General features: G+C 33.6%; 1 protein-coding gene across 1 annotated transcript in view; it reads left to right on the top strand.

Moving 5' to 3' along the window:
- Positions 1 to 733: 733 nt before the first annotated feature.
- Positions 734 to 18,742, top strand: part of LOC121371413 (centromere protein F-like) — a 29,741-nt gene continuing 11,732 nt past the window's right edge. The window contains exons 1-9 of the mRNA XM_041497287.1: positions 734 to 871; positions 1,494 to 1,706; positions 2,927 to 3,164; positions 3,734 to 3,843; positions 4,788 to 4,989; positions 5,721 to 5,923; positions 8,801 to 9,013; positions 13,200 to 13,433; positions 15,782 to 16,343. Of these exons, the coding sequence (XP_041353221.1) occupies positions 734 to 871; positions 1,494 to 1,706; positions 2,927 to 3,164; positions 3,734 to 3,843; positions 4,788 to 4,989; positions 5,721 to 5,923; positions 8,801 to 9,013; positions 13,200 to 13,433; positions 15,782 to 16,343 (2,113 nt within the window). The remainder of the gene's footprint in view (positions 872 to 1,493; positions 1,707 to 2,926; positions 3,165 to 3,733; positions 3,844 to 4,787; positions 4,990 to 5,720; positions 5,924 to 8,800; positions 9,014 to 13,199; positions 13,434 to 15,781; positions 16,344 to 18,742) is intronic.

Raw genomic sequence — 18,742 nt, 5'->3', positions numbered from 1 at the left:
CAGAAGGACCCTATGTTTTTGACATCCAATAGCCGATGATAAGATAAAAAATCAATGTGCTCTAGTGGCGTCGTTAAATACAACAAACTTTACTTTTCCTGAAAATTCAGAATTTTTGTATACTGTCAAGTAAGGACTAAGGTATAAAGCAAAAGTTGCTTGTGAAACTAATTATAAATAAAACAAACATATTGTGCATTTTGAGCAGCATTTAATTCCTGCCTTGTGTCAGCTTCTATGTGGTATAGTGCTTGTTTGAAGGGATGATGGACTAAACAATTTTCCCATCCAACCAGTGGCCCATGTACTTCTGTCTAGTGCATATATTTAAAAGATCCTTTTCCTAGACTCAAACTTGAGAATTTGTTACTTACAGCAATTTTAAAATGTTTTTGTTATTGGCAAACTTTTCAACTTGGGGCAATAGTTTTTATCCAGCAGCACAAAAACTCATCGCTAAAGCCCTACATCCCCAACAATTCATATCACAGCCAAGGCAATTACTGTCATGCCACTGTTTCGTTTGGGCCATGCTTTTCTGCTTTTTTGGTAGGAGCGGCCTGTGTGATGAAAGCTGGTTTTCTGTCTCTTTCTCATGACCAGTTGTCAAATTCACTATATGTTAGACACCAAATAGCTGTAGTTTGTGCTGAAGAGTCATTAAAAAAAATCCTTTTTCATATTTGATATTTACATATATATGTATATAATTGACTTTTTCAGAAATGCCAACATGAGTTGGGTAGCTGATGAATGGAAAGATGGATTGCCAGCCCGGGCTTTACAAAGAATTGAACAGATTGAGAAACAATTTGAACGTGTAAAGAAAGAAAAAGATCAAAAGCAATTTCAATTGGATAGTTTGGAACAGGTAATTTAACTTACTACTCCAGCATTCACTCTTAATGGGAAATATATTTATCTTATTTCCTCACTAAGAAAAAGATCTATGTGATGTAAAATACTATCTTAATCATTAAAAGATACTTGCTAGATCAACCCCTGCAATTGAAAAAATGTCCACGGCAAAAAAATAAATCCAGAGAAAAAAACAACAACCCATAGTTCACAGAAAAAAAGGTTCCGTGGAGAATTGAAAACTGCAGGAATCTCTGCAATTGCAGAGGTTTGTAGCTGATGACAGTTTGGGTGCCAAATATGAAGATATGTAATTTGGTAAACATTGAAAATCATATAATTCAAAGTGAGTTTGTATTTCCACTTACAGTGGGTCGCATAATTTTTTCACCTTCTGCATTTAGGCTACTGTTAATTATGCAGTTGGTCTGGGTCTGGGTCTAGCTTTCTTTGATGCTCTAAAACTTGTTATGTAGAACTTACATTTGTGCAAGCCTATTGTTTAGCTTAAATATTTTTATTTACTGGGCACTGTTGCCATATTGGTGTATTTTAAAAATTACTTTTAGGTTGTTAAAAATTATGTTGAGATAAAACTTAAATGTTTTATATGTTTAGTTTGTTCTTAATTGTAGGCATTACAAAATCAAAAACGTAAATGCGAAGAGGAAAAGAATGAACAAGTACAACTAAAACGAGACAATCAGTCTCTGTCCGAAGCATGTGAGGATTTAGAGAAGAAGAGAGAGAAACTTCAACAAGAGCTCCACACAAAAACAAACCATCTAGCATGTTTGGAAGGCCAGCTCTCTCACTGCAAACAAAATGTTGATTCGGAGTCGCACAAGGTAGAATAATATTTATAATAAGAAAAGATCTGATGAGGTGGGATGTAGCCCAGTAGTAAAGGTTGATGCATGGTTGGTTTGGGATCGATCCCACTCAAAGGGCTTATTGAACTATTTCTTGTTCCAGCCAGTGCACTACGACTACATATGCCATAGTATGTGCTAACCTGTCTGAAATGGTGCATATAAAAGATCCCTAGCTACTAATGGAAAGCGTAGTTGGTTTCCCATCTAAGACCATGTGTCAAAATTACAAAATGTTTGACATCCAATAGATGATGATTAATAAATCAGTGTGCTCTAGTGATGTCATTAAACAAAACAAACTTTACTTTAACTTTAGATCTGTATGAAGGATTTTACAGGGGGTATTTCCAACAAATGTTTTCAAAATTCATTGCTACAAGTTCCATTCTATGACATTCAAGGCAATGTAAAATATAAAAAATGAAAAGTGTACTTTACCAGTTATTGTATTTATCATAATAAAAAAACAAAAAATTCTTTTTATATTTGAGGAAGATGTTAAATTTTCCATCATATTGACCATATATTGCCTATGGTATATCGCCGTATATTAGCCGACTGAATAAGCCAACCCTTCAGTTTTTCCCTCATGATCTGGTATAAAATGGTTGGTATGATGTATAAGCCTACTCATCTTTTATGTAGTTAAAACAGTTAAAAATATAGATATACAGTCAGACCTCGTTACAATGACCATCGTTAAATTGAGGACAAAATATCAGCGGTCATAAAAATACTTAATGACCGTTACGATCATGTGACACATTTGGGTGCCAAATACTTGATAGTGGCTTTTACTGGGTATTGTCGACACAAAAAAATAAAATAAATTTCAGTTCATTTCTCAAATAAAATATAACTTTTATTGTGTGTTTCAAACAATCAAATGGACACTTGTATGGGACTTAATACAGGCTGATAAAAATATTGATTAAATAAAGCAACAGTAAGGTTTTGAAGCCGAGATTGATCTGCACATTTTCGTTAGTATCGTATTTCCGTACACGCTGATATTTTGTTGTATTTGCATAGACATTTTTTGTTGACTGTGTATTGGCCGACCCCTCTTTTCATGATGGTATTTAGAGGCTTGAAAAGTTGGCTAATACACAGCAATACACGGTATGTTTAATAATTAAGTTTTGTACTTTTTTTTGCAACATTTCATTTTGAATAACATTTTCTTTTGATAGGCTAGCCAGTTAAAATGTGAAGTTGAACAAGCTCAGCATGCTCATACCGAATCAGTCAAGAAGTATGAGAAACTGACAGCGGACCATCAGAAATTACAAGAATATTCTAACCACCAGAAATCACAGCTTGAAAGTCAAAATGAAAAGATTCGATTCCTGGAGATGGAACTTAAGCGACTTCCAGGAGTTCAAGCTGGAAGCAGCAGCAAGGTGCCGACATACACAGCAAGCAGTGATGGTATGAGTAGAATAAAATCATTTACCAGTTTATATCCTAAAAGTATTTGGAGATTTTTCTGTTTATTTGTTCCTTTTAAATAAATGAGAGATTTTGTTTGAAATCTGCTGTCTTAAGCAATGGTCTTGAAATACTGACCATTTATTACTGACATTATTTGAAGCTTGTAATCATCTCTTAGCCAGTACTTAATTAAAAAAAATGTCATCCCATTTTCGTAATTTTACCACCCCTTTCTATTATCTACTATTATTATTGTGCATCTAGCTGTATGTAGTATTAATCAAACAGTTGATAACATACATATGATAGTTAAAATGTGGTTTGTGATGTAGAAACTTATCTCCCCATTTCACTATGTATTGTTTTCTTCGATATTATAACCTTTCCATACTTGGTTTACTCTATTGCTCCAAGACCTTTATCACATTTATTTGTTATGTTACAATTATTTTATTGACAAATAACGTAAATATACTGTATTATGTACATCTATTGGCCACTGATTAGACTGCAAGGAGTTTAAGTAAATAGTACTTAATGCAGAGACATTTATAAAATATTTACAGTTAATACAGAAGACTTGAAGAAACAACTTATGGAAGTTACCTTACAAAGAGAAAAAGAGCAAAATGAATATAAACAACTCAAAGATCAACTGAATATGCTTCAGTCACAGGTAATAATACTAATACACATTCATTTTAGTGATTACATCTGTTACTGGTCCAACTGGAGGGGCTATAGGTTTTGTCAGTGTGTGTCTGTCAGTCCCAAATACAGTTTTCTTAATATATATTTTTTCTATGCCTCGAAATTTGATGTATAGTTTTATCATGTAGTTACAGATCAATTTAACTTATATGGCGAAGTACCCATTTTTGAATTTTGGAGATAAGAACATTTGTTGAGTTACTATCTTACATTATCAGTGTTCAAGATTAACTATCCCGATATCCTGGGGATAACAGAATTTAATTTTGGATACCAGACTTCAATAATCCAGTATTCTACCAGGATACCATATAATGTTGGGTTTCTTTTTAATTCTGTGTTTTTATTTTTCGCTGAAACAATGAAAGTCATCATTTACTGGTGAAGTTATGTCACAGTATTTTCGAGCTCTTACCCAGTCTAATGCTATGCCATAACAATATCTCCCTCAAGTGGGATACTAAAGTATCAGGTGGGATACCAGATTTTGAAATGTTAGTATCCATCTGGGATACTGCCCAAATTATTTAATCTCAAAAACTGCATTATTAATGTTTACATTTCCATAATGGTTCACCGTTTTCAGAATCTATGCTCTGTATTTTGTGTTCTTTTGGGGCTAATTGTTAGATTTTTACATCTCAATTTATCGAATAATTCAGTGAAGTGTTTGGGAATTTTTTTTTTTTTTTTTTAAACAATTTTTTTGTGGCTTTGACTGTATTGTATTGAAGGGTTGTTAGAGAAAAACATGTAATAGGTAGGAGTATTTGTTCCAGTATGTTGGCATATTTACCTTCCACAAAACTAATAAAGAAAGATCGGGACCTTCAGTTATGAATAATAAGGGGAAATAACCACTATCTGTGATAATTAATTGTTATATATTATTTTCTGTTTTAAATACAGAATAACCCAGACTGTAACAAGCTTTTATTGGAGCTTGATAGCTTAAAAAGAGAGAAAAATGAACTAAGCCGGAAGCTGGCCAGCCAGACTGAAACAACAGGAAACAGCATACATGGAGTATCTCCGAACAGGCAAAACAACCATGGTGTGCAGTTTGAAAACGTACAGAAAACTGCAGACAAATTCAAGAAAGAAAATGATGGTATTTATTTTTATGTTGCCTATTATTTGAGGTATTCATGACATTTATCTCACCTGAAATGCTTTTAGTGCCGTAATTTGTAATAAATTAGCAGAATTGGAATAAACTAGCTCACCTGAATTGGAATAAGAAATTTCTGATTTTCATTTGTGATAAATATGCTTGCCTTGAATCATAATAATAATAGCCGTGATCCCTATTCCATGCAGTGATCTTAGCAGTAAGAATTTTGATCACCTTAAGTGCATAAGCTACTTAATACTGTCATGCACTTAATCAGAGAACATTTTGTTTTCAAACTGATTAGCAATTACTGTGTAATGAAGCAATTACTGTTTAATATTTTTAAATTGTGTAGTGATCTCTGAATCTTGTGTAGCAAATCGCAATGTGATATTGAACAAAATGTTCCCTGTTACGGTGATCTTAGCATTTTGTATTGTACTAATACAGAGAATACCAAAGAAGTGGCATGTTTTTAAATAAACATCCAAGTACAGAAAATAAGGTATTTTATTTTACTCTTGGTAATATTGCACAGATGTTTCGTTACACCAGGTTATGGAACTGATTTTTCTGTTAAATAATTCTCAAACAACCTTTTTTGCATATTTCCTTGTTGAAGTGAGAAAGCCAATTTCTTTAGACATTTAAGACAATATTTGAAAGAAAATTAAGGCAATGGGCGATGTGTGTCAAGAGTGTTTCATGTCAATGTTTCTTCATTTCAGCTTTGAAAACAGGAAATGCCAACCTGGAAATCCAGATTCAGACAAAAAATAAACAAGTTCATGATTTGAATGCCAGAGTGCAGAAGCTTGAAGCGGACATGAGTAATTTTGAGTGTGAAACTGGGAACAAGGAAAAGATGATAACGCAATGTAAGGCAGAGTGTGCAAAGCTGAAAACAGAGACTGAACACCTACAGAACAAGGTAGATAATTAATAATCAGATTTTTGCTCAAACAAATAAAAGAGATGTAATTTTTCAGGGCTAGCCCTTCCACTTGCCAAATTCGCCAATTGCGAATTTTAAGAACAGTTGGCAAATTTTATTTTAATTTGGAAAAAAAAAAATTGTGTGATAATTGATTTTTTGTTAGAAAATAGCTATAGGTTTTGCATTTTTTTAGATAATTTAGCAAAATTTTCTAATAGCTCAGAGCAAGCCCTGTTTTTATCCAATTTCAGCTATTCTGCCATCTAATTATTTTTACAAAGTAGATATTGATCTGAAATGTTGAAAAAATAACTATTTAACTACTATATAGTATATAAGTCTTCAGGTTTTAAAACATTTGAGTTTTAAATGGATATATCACATGCTGGAAATAAGGAAATTTTAAAATCATATATTTCAATTTAGGCTCATACCAATCAGTCACCAGTTTGCCATTGGGTAATGTAAATGTCATGTGGCAAATAAAATATTTCCTGCTTTGCTGATCTGGTAAAACTGGCCTCGGTGGCGTCGTGGCAGGCCATCGGTCTACAGGCTGGTAGGTACTGGGTTCGGATCCCAGTCGAGGCATGGGATTTTTAATCCAGATACCGACACCAAACCCTGAGTGAGTGCTCCGCAATGCTCAATGGGTAGGTGTAAACCACTTGCACCGACCAGTGATCCATAACTGGTTCAACAAAGGCCATGGTTTGTGCTATCCTGCCTGTGGGAAGCGCAAATAAAAGATCCCTTGCTGTTAATCGGAAGAGTAGCCCATGTAGTGGCGACAGTGGGTTTCCTCTCAAAATCTGTGTGGTCCTTAACCATATGTCTGACGCCATATAACCGTAAATAAAATGTGTTGAGTGCGTCGTTAAATAAAACATTTCTTTCTTTTTTGATCTGGTAAAACTTTGACATTTCATGTAAATATTAAATTTAACAGAATTACTATATACACAAATATGTTCATAAATAAAATATACAGTGAACATAATGACTGCAGATTCAATTATGCGCCAACTTATTTCCGATATATCTGTTAAGAAGGTTCATAGATAAACAAACATAATACACCAAGCTTGCCATCAATTGTATGATGAAATTAATGTACGGTATTGCTGAAAAATTAAAACAGAGCAGTTCTCGTTTCCAATGAGAGTGCTAATATCTCAGTGATGCATACATAAGGCATGTTCAGGAGGATGAGCAGTCACTTGCAAGACTGTTTTGCGCCCTTAACATTAGGCAGGGCATAAAATATGGCACGAATGATTTTGTCGTTCGTCTGTCGGTTATGCAAAACCAGTATTGACACGAAAGACAGATCATTCGTGCAAAAACTATAATCACTCGTCAGAAAATGTAAACTGGTGTGTTTTGGTTAATATAACTATTATTGGAATAAAATAATAAGAGAACGAGCCTAGCATTGAAGGTGTGAGAAAAAAACAATGTATCCGTTTGAACTCGACATCGCGGTCAATTACAAAGTCGGCACTGTCATTAGAAGTGTCAATAACATTTAGTAACATTGTCGCACGTTCCCTTTGATCATTTCGCTATGTGCGGAATACAATCTGCGGTTTGGAAATTAATTCTGAAACATGTATTGTAATGAAAACAAGTACAACCCTTGCTAAATCAATTTATTAAAATATGACATACCCAGCGAAGAAAACAGTACGTTTAATAAGGGACTTTAAAATAATGAAGTGGCAATTAGAACATGATGAAACACTGAGTTGCAGCATCGATTGGATCGATTGAGGATTCGCAGAACTTTGGGTCTTTCCGTTCAGACCCGGAAGCTCAAAGCTTCTGGGAAATCCCCTTTTCGTTCAGACTATTGTTTGGCACCAACAAGTACTCCCCTGTAACAGAACCGATGGGGTAGTGTGCTGAAATGTAAATGGCAGCTTTCAAGTTAGTCCCAGCATACCAAATAATAATAATAATTTAGTATTTATGATAAGAATTTGGAGAAAAGCTACATCGTAGATTCTCATTTGATTACCGTTGCCGGTTAACCTTTTCATTTGTATCTGAACCACTGGAGAAAATTGTTTGTGCAGACACTAAAACCACACGAACGACATATCGTTTGTCTGAAAAAATCAAATTTTATGCCCTGATTAGGTTATGGTGATGTAATGGATAGTACAGTCAAATTGTTTGCGAGTGCTGGACCTCGGCCACTGTTTACCCATGACAGCCTACATTTTTGGAGTTCTTGACCCATTATTAATAAACCCTTGCTTTGGATATGATCACATGTCTGTCTTGTGATTTTTGTAGGTCTGCAAAGTAGGCCAGACAAATGTATTGTACATTATATTCTTTGAAAACCTGTGAATAGGCCTACCGTCAATAAAGATTGTTTAATATGTGATGTGCATATTTCAGTCTTCTGCATCTTGTGCATGTGTTTGATCGATAACATGCCTTATCGGAACACTCAAGTGATGTAGACATGATGATGAGAATGTCAGAGTGTATACATAAAACTCACTAAAAGGAGTTTGGAAAATATTGTTTGTTTTTATTTTATTAGGGGGCGCAGCCACATAAATGTAAAATTGAAGTACGATTGTGAATTATTTTAGCCGCGAAAAAAAATTGTGTATACTCTTTTTCAATATTTTAGGGTGGGATCTAGCTCAGTCATTTGAGTGCTCACCTGAGATGCTTGGGTCGTAGGATCGAACTCTCTTGGTAGACTTTGATTGTGTCCATCATCCCACCACTGGTGTATCAAATGTCATACATGTTGTCCTGCCTGTGGAAATATACATATAATAGATTCTTTGTTTGTCGACAGTAATGATTGTCCAACCCTGATTAAAAAAAAAATTAATATGTATTCAGATTTCCGATTTGGAGACGAAGAACAAGAAACTGAAACAAGAAATGGCCTGTAACCAGCACAATGCTGAGGCAGCTCACAAGACGCTGGAACAGAAACTCAAAGACAAGGAGAAGGATCTCAACTTAGAGTTATCACAGCAGATGGAAAACGCCAAAACTGCAGAAAAGTTGCTGGAAGAGACCAAACATAAGATGATGCAGGAAATGAATCAGGTACTGATTTCTTGTTTACTCATCTTTTATATGCTCATTGATGTACATAGTAAACAACAGCCTGAAAGAAATGTTATTTACTTATGTAAAATTATTTGAAATAAGTTTTGTTTTTTTTAGTTTATGCATGTTTAAACTGGTTTAATTTTTGCTTAGTTTCTCTTATTACCTTTAACTTGTGAATTGTTTAATGGATGAGTCTTTCAACCTCATACCTCTTGGGGCTCCAGCATGACTCCATTGTAAAGTCAATGTCATTTTGAACTTTGTTAGGTTTATAATTATAACTTTTAAATCCTTTCTTGAATTACTTTAATATTTGTTATATATTTCCACTTGGTAATATTCTTTAAAATGCACTTCTCTCTGTTCATGAATGTGATAAAAAGAAACTTAATTGTTTGAAACAGTTTTAAGTTATTCCAGAAAATATTATTAAATGAAATCGGGTTAAGGATTGTATTATAAATTGTGGGGTTTTTTATGAATCTAAAGTTAGACTAATTCTCCCCTGCTGTTTAAAAACTGCCTTGAAGTTAGGTGGATTTATTTTAGTTTTTACTATCAGGGCCTGAAATAGGAATACAAATATTTTTAACTTAATAAATATGTCCTGCTAAGAAAAAAATACGGTCTTGGGAGTGAGGGGATGATTTGGGATAGGACTTCAACATGTATGGGTGGGGTGTAGTCCAGTGGTAAAGCATTCACTTGATGCGCAGTAGGTCTGAGATCGATCCCTGTCGGTGGGTCCATTAGGCTATTTCTCATTCCAGCCAGTGCGCCACGACTGGCATATCAAAGGCCGTAGTATGTATTACCCTGTCTGTCGGATGGTGCATATAAAAGATCCTTTGTTGCTAATCGAAAAGAGTAGCCCATTAAGTGGTGACAACAGGTTTCCTCTCTTAATATCTGTGTGGTCCTTAACCATATGTCTGACGCCATATAACCGTAAATAAATGTGTTGAGCGAGTTGTTAAATAAAACATTTCCTTCCTTCCTTCCTTCCTTCCATCATGTATGGGCCATTTCTCGTTTCAGCCAGTGCTCCACAACTGGTGTAACAAAGGCCGTGGCATGTACTATCCTTGCTCTGGGATCGTGCATATAAAAGATCCCTTGCTGCTAATCAAATATAGTAGCCTATGAAGTGGCAACTACTGGTTTCCTCTCTCAATATCTGTGTGGTCTGATGTCATATAACCGTAAATAAAATGTGTTGAGTGTGTTGTTAAATAAAAACATTTCCTTCCTTCCTTCCATCATGTATTTTAAAGCATTATGGAATTAAAATCACAAGCTACAGACCTTCGTTTTTGAAAAACCCAGGAGTGCTAAAAATCGTACTCCTCAAAATGCTTAAGAGGGGAGTAGAAATGACACTCCTCAAGATGCAGAGGAGAGGAAAATCGCACTCCTCAAAATAATCAGAATTAGAGGTAAGAGACCGAGAGGAATTGCACCATGAACATGATTAAGTTTGAGGAGTAATGATTTCTAAATTAAATATCTTAAGAGTTAATGTTTTGTGTTTTCAAAATAAATATCTTAATTTAACTAATATGATAGTTGTTCTTAAAGATGAAGGAATGGGCCATTGCAGTCTTTCACAAGAAAAAGAAACACCATGAACACAACATTTATCGATCTTTTATATATTATATGCATATTATGTTGCATTAAAATTCTGAATCATCAGGGGACAATATTTCGAAATCTGAGGTAACCGGAAGTCGGTTCACGTGGTTTTTACCTAGGTAATCAATTGTTCGTTTACATGAATTATATTTGCGTAACCCGTGGGTTACCTGATTGGTTACCTCAAAATTACGTTGAAATTATATTTTAAATACATAGTTTTTAGCTCAAACATAAAAATTTAAACAAATACAAAAGAAAACATTTTACCAAAAAAATGTTTCTTTAATGCTTGCTAAAGTTAACAATAGTATAAAAGAACTGAATATTAGCCCCAGTACTGAAACAAAATACAGGGGCATAACCAGACATTTTTTTTAGCATTTTGCACGCCAAAGGTGTGCCCGAGCTGGGGGATTCGGGAGGTCTCCTCCTGTGAAATTTTTTTAAACTCAGAACCACTGGAGATGCATTCTGAACCTTTTCGAAGGCATTTTTTTCTATCTTTTTTCGAGTCAGTTTTAAGAGGATATTTTATAGAACAATTACATAAGCCTCGACCTATTCCCGGATTATGTTTTTGCATTACGCACATGCGTACTGTGCGTAATGGGCACTACGTCTTTGAAATAGATACATAATTATTTGAAGGGATTTCTTTTTTCGTTTTGCGCTGGTTACGCTACTTTCACATTATCGATGGTACTTCTATTCTACAGTGACGTTCCAAATGTTTGTTTTTTAAAGCTCGTTATGCGATGTTAGTATTTTTCAATTTTTGTGACACTTTTGGATTCCTGTTTATGTTAAAACTGTTTTTAACATATGTAAAATTATAGGCAATCCAATATTATGTCTACATATATTCCTTTAGAGATAAAATAGCAGCAGATACTTTAGACTGGTTGCAAGTTACAACTGTTGCAATATAACGTTGTCTACTGGTTTGTTGCGCATCAAGTATCTAAAATTCAGCCTAAAACTTAGTCGAAATACTAGTAGTATGTCTGCGTGAATAAACGTCCTGTAATCGTGAAGTTTGCAAGTTTTAATTTCTGAACGTTTACATTTCATGACGTAAGCAATTTGCAGTTCGCGTAAATTTAGTTTTGCGTAACCGACACGCGAACAGAACGGCGGTTCGCGTGAAATATTGTGCCCTGAATCATGAAAATCTGTGGACTATTTATGAATAAAGAATTGAAACTGATTTGTTTGTGTTTATTCTGTTTTATTTAAAACAAGTACAATAATTTTAATCTTCATCGCAGAATGATATGATTTTTCTATGGACACAAACCTGTGAACTGAATGTGAATTGGCATTGTAACAACTATGGTACTGTTATTAAGAATTCTAACTGTAAAATATCTAATAAAACACTCACAAAAATAATGTCAGTAGGCCTATTTGTAAATCATTTAAACTAAAAAGACATTAAAAGTGTAACAACCACATGGCACAGGGTTATCACATTTATCATGATATAATATACGTCATGTACCTTCAAATTCTCTACTTAAAAATGATAATAATAATAATATCATAACAGAGATAATGTCAACATCTATTGTTTTCTACCCAAATATATCTTACTACAATTTTTATAAATATATATTTTTACAAACAGGATTAACTTTAATTATCGGTGTACTGTAGTTAACACGTCATTTATTATACTACTAACTCGAATCATAGCAACCAAAAAACAAACAAAAAACCCAAAAACCCAACATAACCACCCTAATGTAAATTTAATTTTAAAATATACATGCTTTACACTCGGTAAATTCGAATTACTGACTTGAAATTAAATCGGTGTATGTTTGTTTCAGGGTCCCATCAACCGATCACATGTACAAGAAATCTGACTCTACCAAGGGCAATGTCCTTTGCTTTAAATCACGTGGCAGTATCGTGAAATAGAAAGTAGAAATGTCTACGAGTACATCGCTATGTTATTAACGAAAACAAAACCTGCTTTACTAAATTACGTTTTTGTTTGTGTACGTGTTTACTGTGATATCAACATGTATAAACATTATACATTAAACATATATATTGGACAACACACCTATTATTTTTCCTGTACGTGATCAAAACGACGACAGTATAAATACATTTCGCGATCATTACCTGCATTGTGGCGTTGTGGATTGGATTCAATAAACAATTAAAATGGCGGAGTTAAAAAACAAACAACACAAGCGTGATTTGTTCAATTTAGGGGCGCGTTATTTCACGCCCGTCAGATTGAGTTGATGGGGGTTCACGGGCATGATAGCACTCGCGCCTGTAAAAAAACGAGGGTCTGAAGCTAAATAGCAGGCAAGATAATCATACATGCTGTTGAAAAATGATAAGCGATTTTTGGACTGCTTTTTGCTTCACAGGCTGCTATTTTGAGCCTTGACTATTCAGCTTATGAGATATGAGCCATCATGGCTTTGCCATTCTAGTTTATTTAAAAGAATATGATAAAGTAAAAGTTGAATGGTTGTTTCACTAGCATAATTAAGAAGTTTTAATTTGTTTTCTGTAACAGGAGAAGAATGCAGGAAATCGAGTTCTACAGGAGATGAGTCAGCTCCAGAAAGAACTGAACAGTGTCAAGCATGAATTGAGCTCCTTGAGACAAAGCGAGCAAGACATGAAAACTCAACTGAATCACAGCCAAAATGTTCTGAAGCAGAAAGAAGAAGAAATTACTAGGCAGAGTAAGACAATGGAGAAGATGGAATTTGAAAATAGGAAGCAGATTCAGCAAGAAGTCAATGAGGTATATTAATGTTTTAAAAAAAGACTTTCATGGAAAAGAGCTTTTATATTAAAATCAATTCAGTCACCTTTGATTAAATCGTCACATTTGTTGATTTGTAACGTATAGCCTTAATTTGATTTGACTAAAATGTGTATGTATAAAAATAATAAAAGATGCCATGTACCAAAATATTGTCAATAAATCAGTGTTGTGGAATAGTGTTGTAAACCAATATATTGTTTTTTATTAATATTAGTTTGTTTTCCAAGACTTCAATATTTGTATTCATGCTAAGTCAGTGTTGTGGAATAGCTTTAAACAACCTAAAGTACTAATCAAAATTATACCCAGGTGATTTTCCAGTCTTATATATTATTTATGAAAATCTCTGGAATAAAAACCATAAAAATGTGTGAGTATTATTATGACCTGTTATGGTATTCAAATAACCTGTACAAAAAATGACTATAAATGATAGAAATATGAGATGTATTTAAAATTTTACTGTAAAACATATGTAATTTGAAATAGACTATAACACCCAGGTTAATATTGATAGCAGAAATAATACACCTGTCCTTTCCAATACAATGAAGTTCCAATATACTGACTTGTCAGATTAAGCTTTGAACAAATTATTTATTAGCACATTGATTATATGAATACAACAGAAGTAATTTTGTTGTTAGCAAATTTATATAACTATTTTAGTTATTTGATTTAATATGCTGGACTGCTATGTATTCTTACACTTGGTACTTGTGATTTCACCTGTCAGGTGTAATCAGTATCAACCTGGGTATTATAGTCGGTTTCAAATTACATATGTTTTGCAGTAAAATTGTAAATACATCTCATATTTCTATCTATAACAGGTCATTTATTGTCATTTTTTGTACCGGTTGTTTGAATACCGTAACAAGTCAAGATAATACTCACACATTTTTATGGTTTTCATTCCAGTGATTTTCATAACTAATATATAAGACTGGAAAATCACCTGGGTATAATTTTGATTAGTACTTTAGTACAAAGTTGTGTTGTAAACTAATGTATTGGGTTTTTTATATTAATTTTAGTTTGTTTTCCTAATCTTTAATGCTTTTATTCATGCTTTATGTTTAATTGAGGTATTATACATGACTGCTCTTTTATAAAAGTGATAAAGCACATTAGTTTAATAGTCCTTCTTCGGAGTTAGTGACCTGGGTGTGGGGTGGGGAGAGAGACACCGTAATTATTATTTTATGCATGTATGTAGTCAGGATAATTTACACTACCTGCAAACTATCTGGACACACAAACTGAAATTACGTCACACTCTAGTGACTTCATTTTTCATCCAATTTTCATGAAACTTCATAAACAAAGGCTACAGTCATTGTCAATCTAATTAAAATTGGCTCCACTTAGTATTACATGTGGATCTAACAGCAGCCAGTTGGAGCTCATGTCCACCAATCAAAACCTTACTTGCAGAATCATGCCAGTGATTTAAAAATAATTTGAAAATATTCCGAATTATCCTGAGGGTATACAACATGTTTCGTGTGAATTACGAATGTCTTAAAACATATTTTATTTTATAAAATAAATAATTTGTAATGTAAAATTGAAGACTGATAACCCTACCGTACGTATTGGTATGGTTCGCTGTACTGCGGCCACTAAAATAGACTCGCCCGATATTTTTAGAATTTGTATGCTCCCAAATAACGTTATAAAAGGCGAAGTGTGATTGGTCAATATTTAAAATATTATTTACAGACGAAATGTTACCTGGACATTGGAGACTACGCAGTGTTGTTAGCAATCTGATTAAAATTAGTTCTACTGGTCTAAATAAGGCATTCGTAATTCACATGAAACATATCATATACCCTCAGGATAATTCGGAAATATTTTCAAATTATTTTTAAATCACTCGCATGATTCTGAAAGTAAGGTTTTCATTGGTGGACATGAGCTCCAACTGGCTGCTGTTAGATCCACATGTAATACTAAGTGGAGCTAATTTTAATTAGATTGAGTCATTGTTAAAAAAATAAGAAATTATGACATCACTGCTCTACTGACTTCATTTCTCATTTGATTTTCATAAAACTTCACATATAGGAATGGGATCATGATATCTTAAACAAGTTCACATTTCACCTCTCTGCATGAAAGGTCATTTATTACCAAAAATAGAGGCTCATTTGCAGTGTTTTCAGTGCCTTGTTATTATTATTGTTGTTGTTTTTGTTTGTAAATTAAAACTAAATTGAAATTGCGCTGGTAGAAAATGCCTGATGATTTTACAAAACATTTCATTACACCAAAGATCACAAATTGAGTTTCTTTATTTGTTTCTCTTTCAATTACAGGCAAAGGTTGCAGCCAGTAAGGAAATATCTCAACTCAAAAATGATCTAAACAGTAGTTTGGCTAAATCACAGGAAACAGAATCTGCTTTGAAAGGACAGATTTGTCATTATCAAACACTTCTTGAGCAGAAAAATGAAGAATATAATGTCCAAACTAAAAAAGTGGAGAAATTGGAAAAGGAAATATCCGAAATAGGTCACAACTCTGAGAAGAAAATGAACTCTCTTGTGGAAGAGAGAGATAAGTTGGAGAAGCTCTATCAAATGCAGCTGACAGAAAAGCAAGAAGAGCTGAGCATCAAAGACACTAAAATGAGTCAGCTCACTTTGGAACTTGATAAAGTACGTCACTGTTTCTCCGAGTTGCAAGTCGGATACGACAGGCTGAAGGCATCGTTTGGTGAGTTAAAAGAAGAGAAATGTGAGGCTGAAAAGACCTGCACGGGTCTTGGTGAGAAGCTGGAAGACTTGAAACGTGACAAGACAAACCTAGAAGAGCAGCATGCAACGCAGATAGAGAACATGAAGTCCAATGTGGAGATGTCACAACAAATGCTGAAAAGTAAGTTTATTTTCTTTTGGCAAGTCATTCTTATTCCAAACCACACTACCCAAGAAAACAAAAATCAAATAAGTTATATTTCAAAGGTTAGGCTTGAGTTAATTAAAAAAAGTTTTTAAAAATTATATGTGTATATCTTAATTTTTTCACATATTAACAACAAAAATCCCTACTTTTTCTATATGTCCTTTTTATGGTATAGTTTTTAATCTTCTGACTAGTGCAGGCGAGATATCTCGCCTGATGTCACGCCAGTTGACATACTGTACACTGTATACAGTGCATCCCCCAATTCATATTTCCTGCCGTTTTGCACACGGTACGCACCGGAAACGGATGTATAATACAGCAAACAGATTTCTTGACAAGATGATGACTATTGTTTATTGTTTTTCAATGAAAAATACCTTTGAATTTTGTGTTCAAAAGTGTTTTTCGGCAAGTATTTTTGCTTGACAACAGTGGCCAGCACGTCATGGTCATTTTCAAGGATCGATAGCTGACTGTGACAGCTAATTTAATAATAAATTTGATCATTTTACTAATAATGAAAATCACCGAATATTGGGATATGAATCATAGTTCGTTTGTAAAAAAGATTCTGGTAAAAAACCAACTGTTATCAGGAATAATGAATATAAATACTGGACAGCTGGCCACAAATGCCGGTAAGTAAACACAACTTTTTAGATTTTTTGCCTGATTTTAATCCATATTAACTGATCTAAAATATCATAAAAGTTAGGGGGAAAAAAGACAAAAATAATATTTACTGATTCAAATATGAACTTTATTTTATGTATTTATAAAACACTTGAGTGAATATATGTGAGTAGGGGGCAGGATTAGCTTAGTCAGGTAAGTGCTCGTTTGAGGTGCTTGCATCGCAGAATTGAACATCCTTTGTGGATCCATTCAGCTGATTGTTTTTTTTTTCTTCTTTCCAACCAGTGCACCACAACTGGACAAAGGCCGTGGTATGTGCTTTCCTGTCGGTGGGAAAGTGCATATAAAAGATCCCTTGCTGCATTAGGAAACAATGTAGCAGTTTTCCTCTGATGACTATGAGTCAGAATGACCAAATGTTCCAATGATTAATTAATGTGCATTGTCGTTAAACAAAACAAAATAGTTTTTTTATATGTGAGTAAAAATTATAAACTCAATGTGGTTTTTGTCAAAAATTAATCCAGTAGTCTAAAGGTTAATATATATAAGATATAATGTCCCAGTTGGCTGAGTGGTTACCATCATAGACAAATTGTTAAATAAATCTGACAGGTGTTAAACAATCCAAAGCAGCTTTTTTCAGATGTAATAAAATTTATTAACCATTAACTACACTACTTTGTTAATTGGAGATCTGAGCCTTGTTTCAAAGATACCGTATACCGTATACGTAAATATTTTTGCAGCTAAAATAATTCGCGATAAGGCTTTCATTTTACATTTTTGCGAGGAATTATTTTCATGCCACTGTCCCCAATAATAAAATCAAAATTACCCCTATTTCATTTGCCAAACTCTTTTTCAATGAAGATTTCATGCACACACTTGGACATGTTCACCATGCTGTCAGTGAGACGTCAGTGTTGTATATATGTCTGATAAGACAGGTTATCACTGAAACACGCACATGTGATACAAGAAGAAATAACTTTTAATTATTGGTACCCACAAACTTTCATTCAAGGTTACCAAGAAAACAAACAAAACTGAGATTATGTAACAACAGACTTACACCCAACTCTGTGTCACTTCAATCAAATCCATGTGACCATGCAGGTTTACAGAACCATGTGAAATAAGTATCGCATTGCTATCAACGTGTTCGTGATTTTTGCGGTATATTTTATTAGTTAACATATTTGCGTATACGATAATGTTATTTCATTTATGTTTGGATCTTTTAAAAAAAAAAAGTCATTGTTCCATAAAGTACACTGATATATTCATTCTTCACTATCATTCTTAGATTTGTTTTAATTTAATTTTTATTTTGTAAGCATATTGTTCCTGAGTTATGGTACCATGTTTGTCATGTTGAATGTATAACTGTATTATTGCAAAGTGGTGCGGGAGGCCATAATATTGATTTTAACTCATTGGCTAAACAACAAACCACCTATTTTAAGATTGTAATAAATATGATTTTTAAAAACCCACTTTGTCCACCATTTTGAGTGTCTAACTTCTTCTAATGACACCCAAGAACTGGTCTAAATTACAAAGTCGATGCTTTGTATAATTCAGCAAACATGTTCTGTTTCATAAGCAGTTAGTCATTATATTTCTGCGTCTAAAATTCTTCTGAACTAGCTAAAAGGCAGTTTTTGTACTACTGTGTTTGAATCCCATACTCATTTAGTTTTATAAAAGTAACATAATTATATATTAAA

This window comes from Gigantopelta aegis, chromosome 4 (genome assembly GCF_016097555.1).
Source record: "Gigantopelta aegis isolate Gae_Host chromosome 4, Gae_host_genome, whole genome shotgun sequence".
NCBI lineage: Eukaryota > Metazoa > Mollusca > Gastropoda > Neomphalida > Peltospiridae > Gigantopelta > Gigantopelta aegis.
Note: the sequence above shows the minus strand (reverse complement) of the source record. Positions and strands in the feature narration are given on the sequence as shown.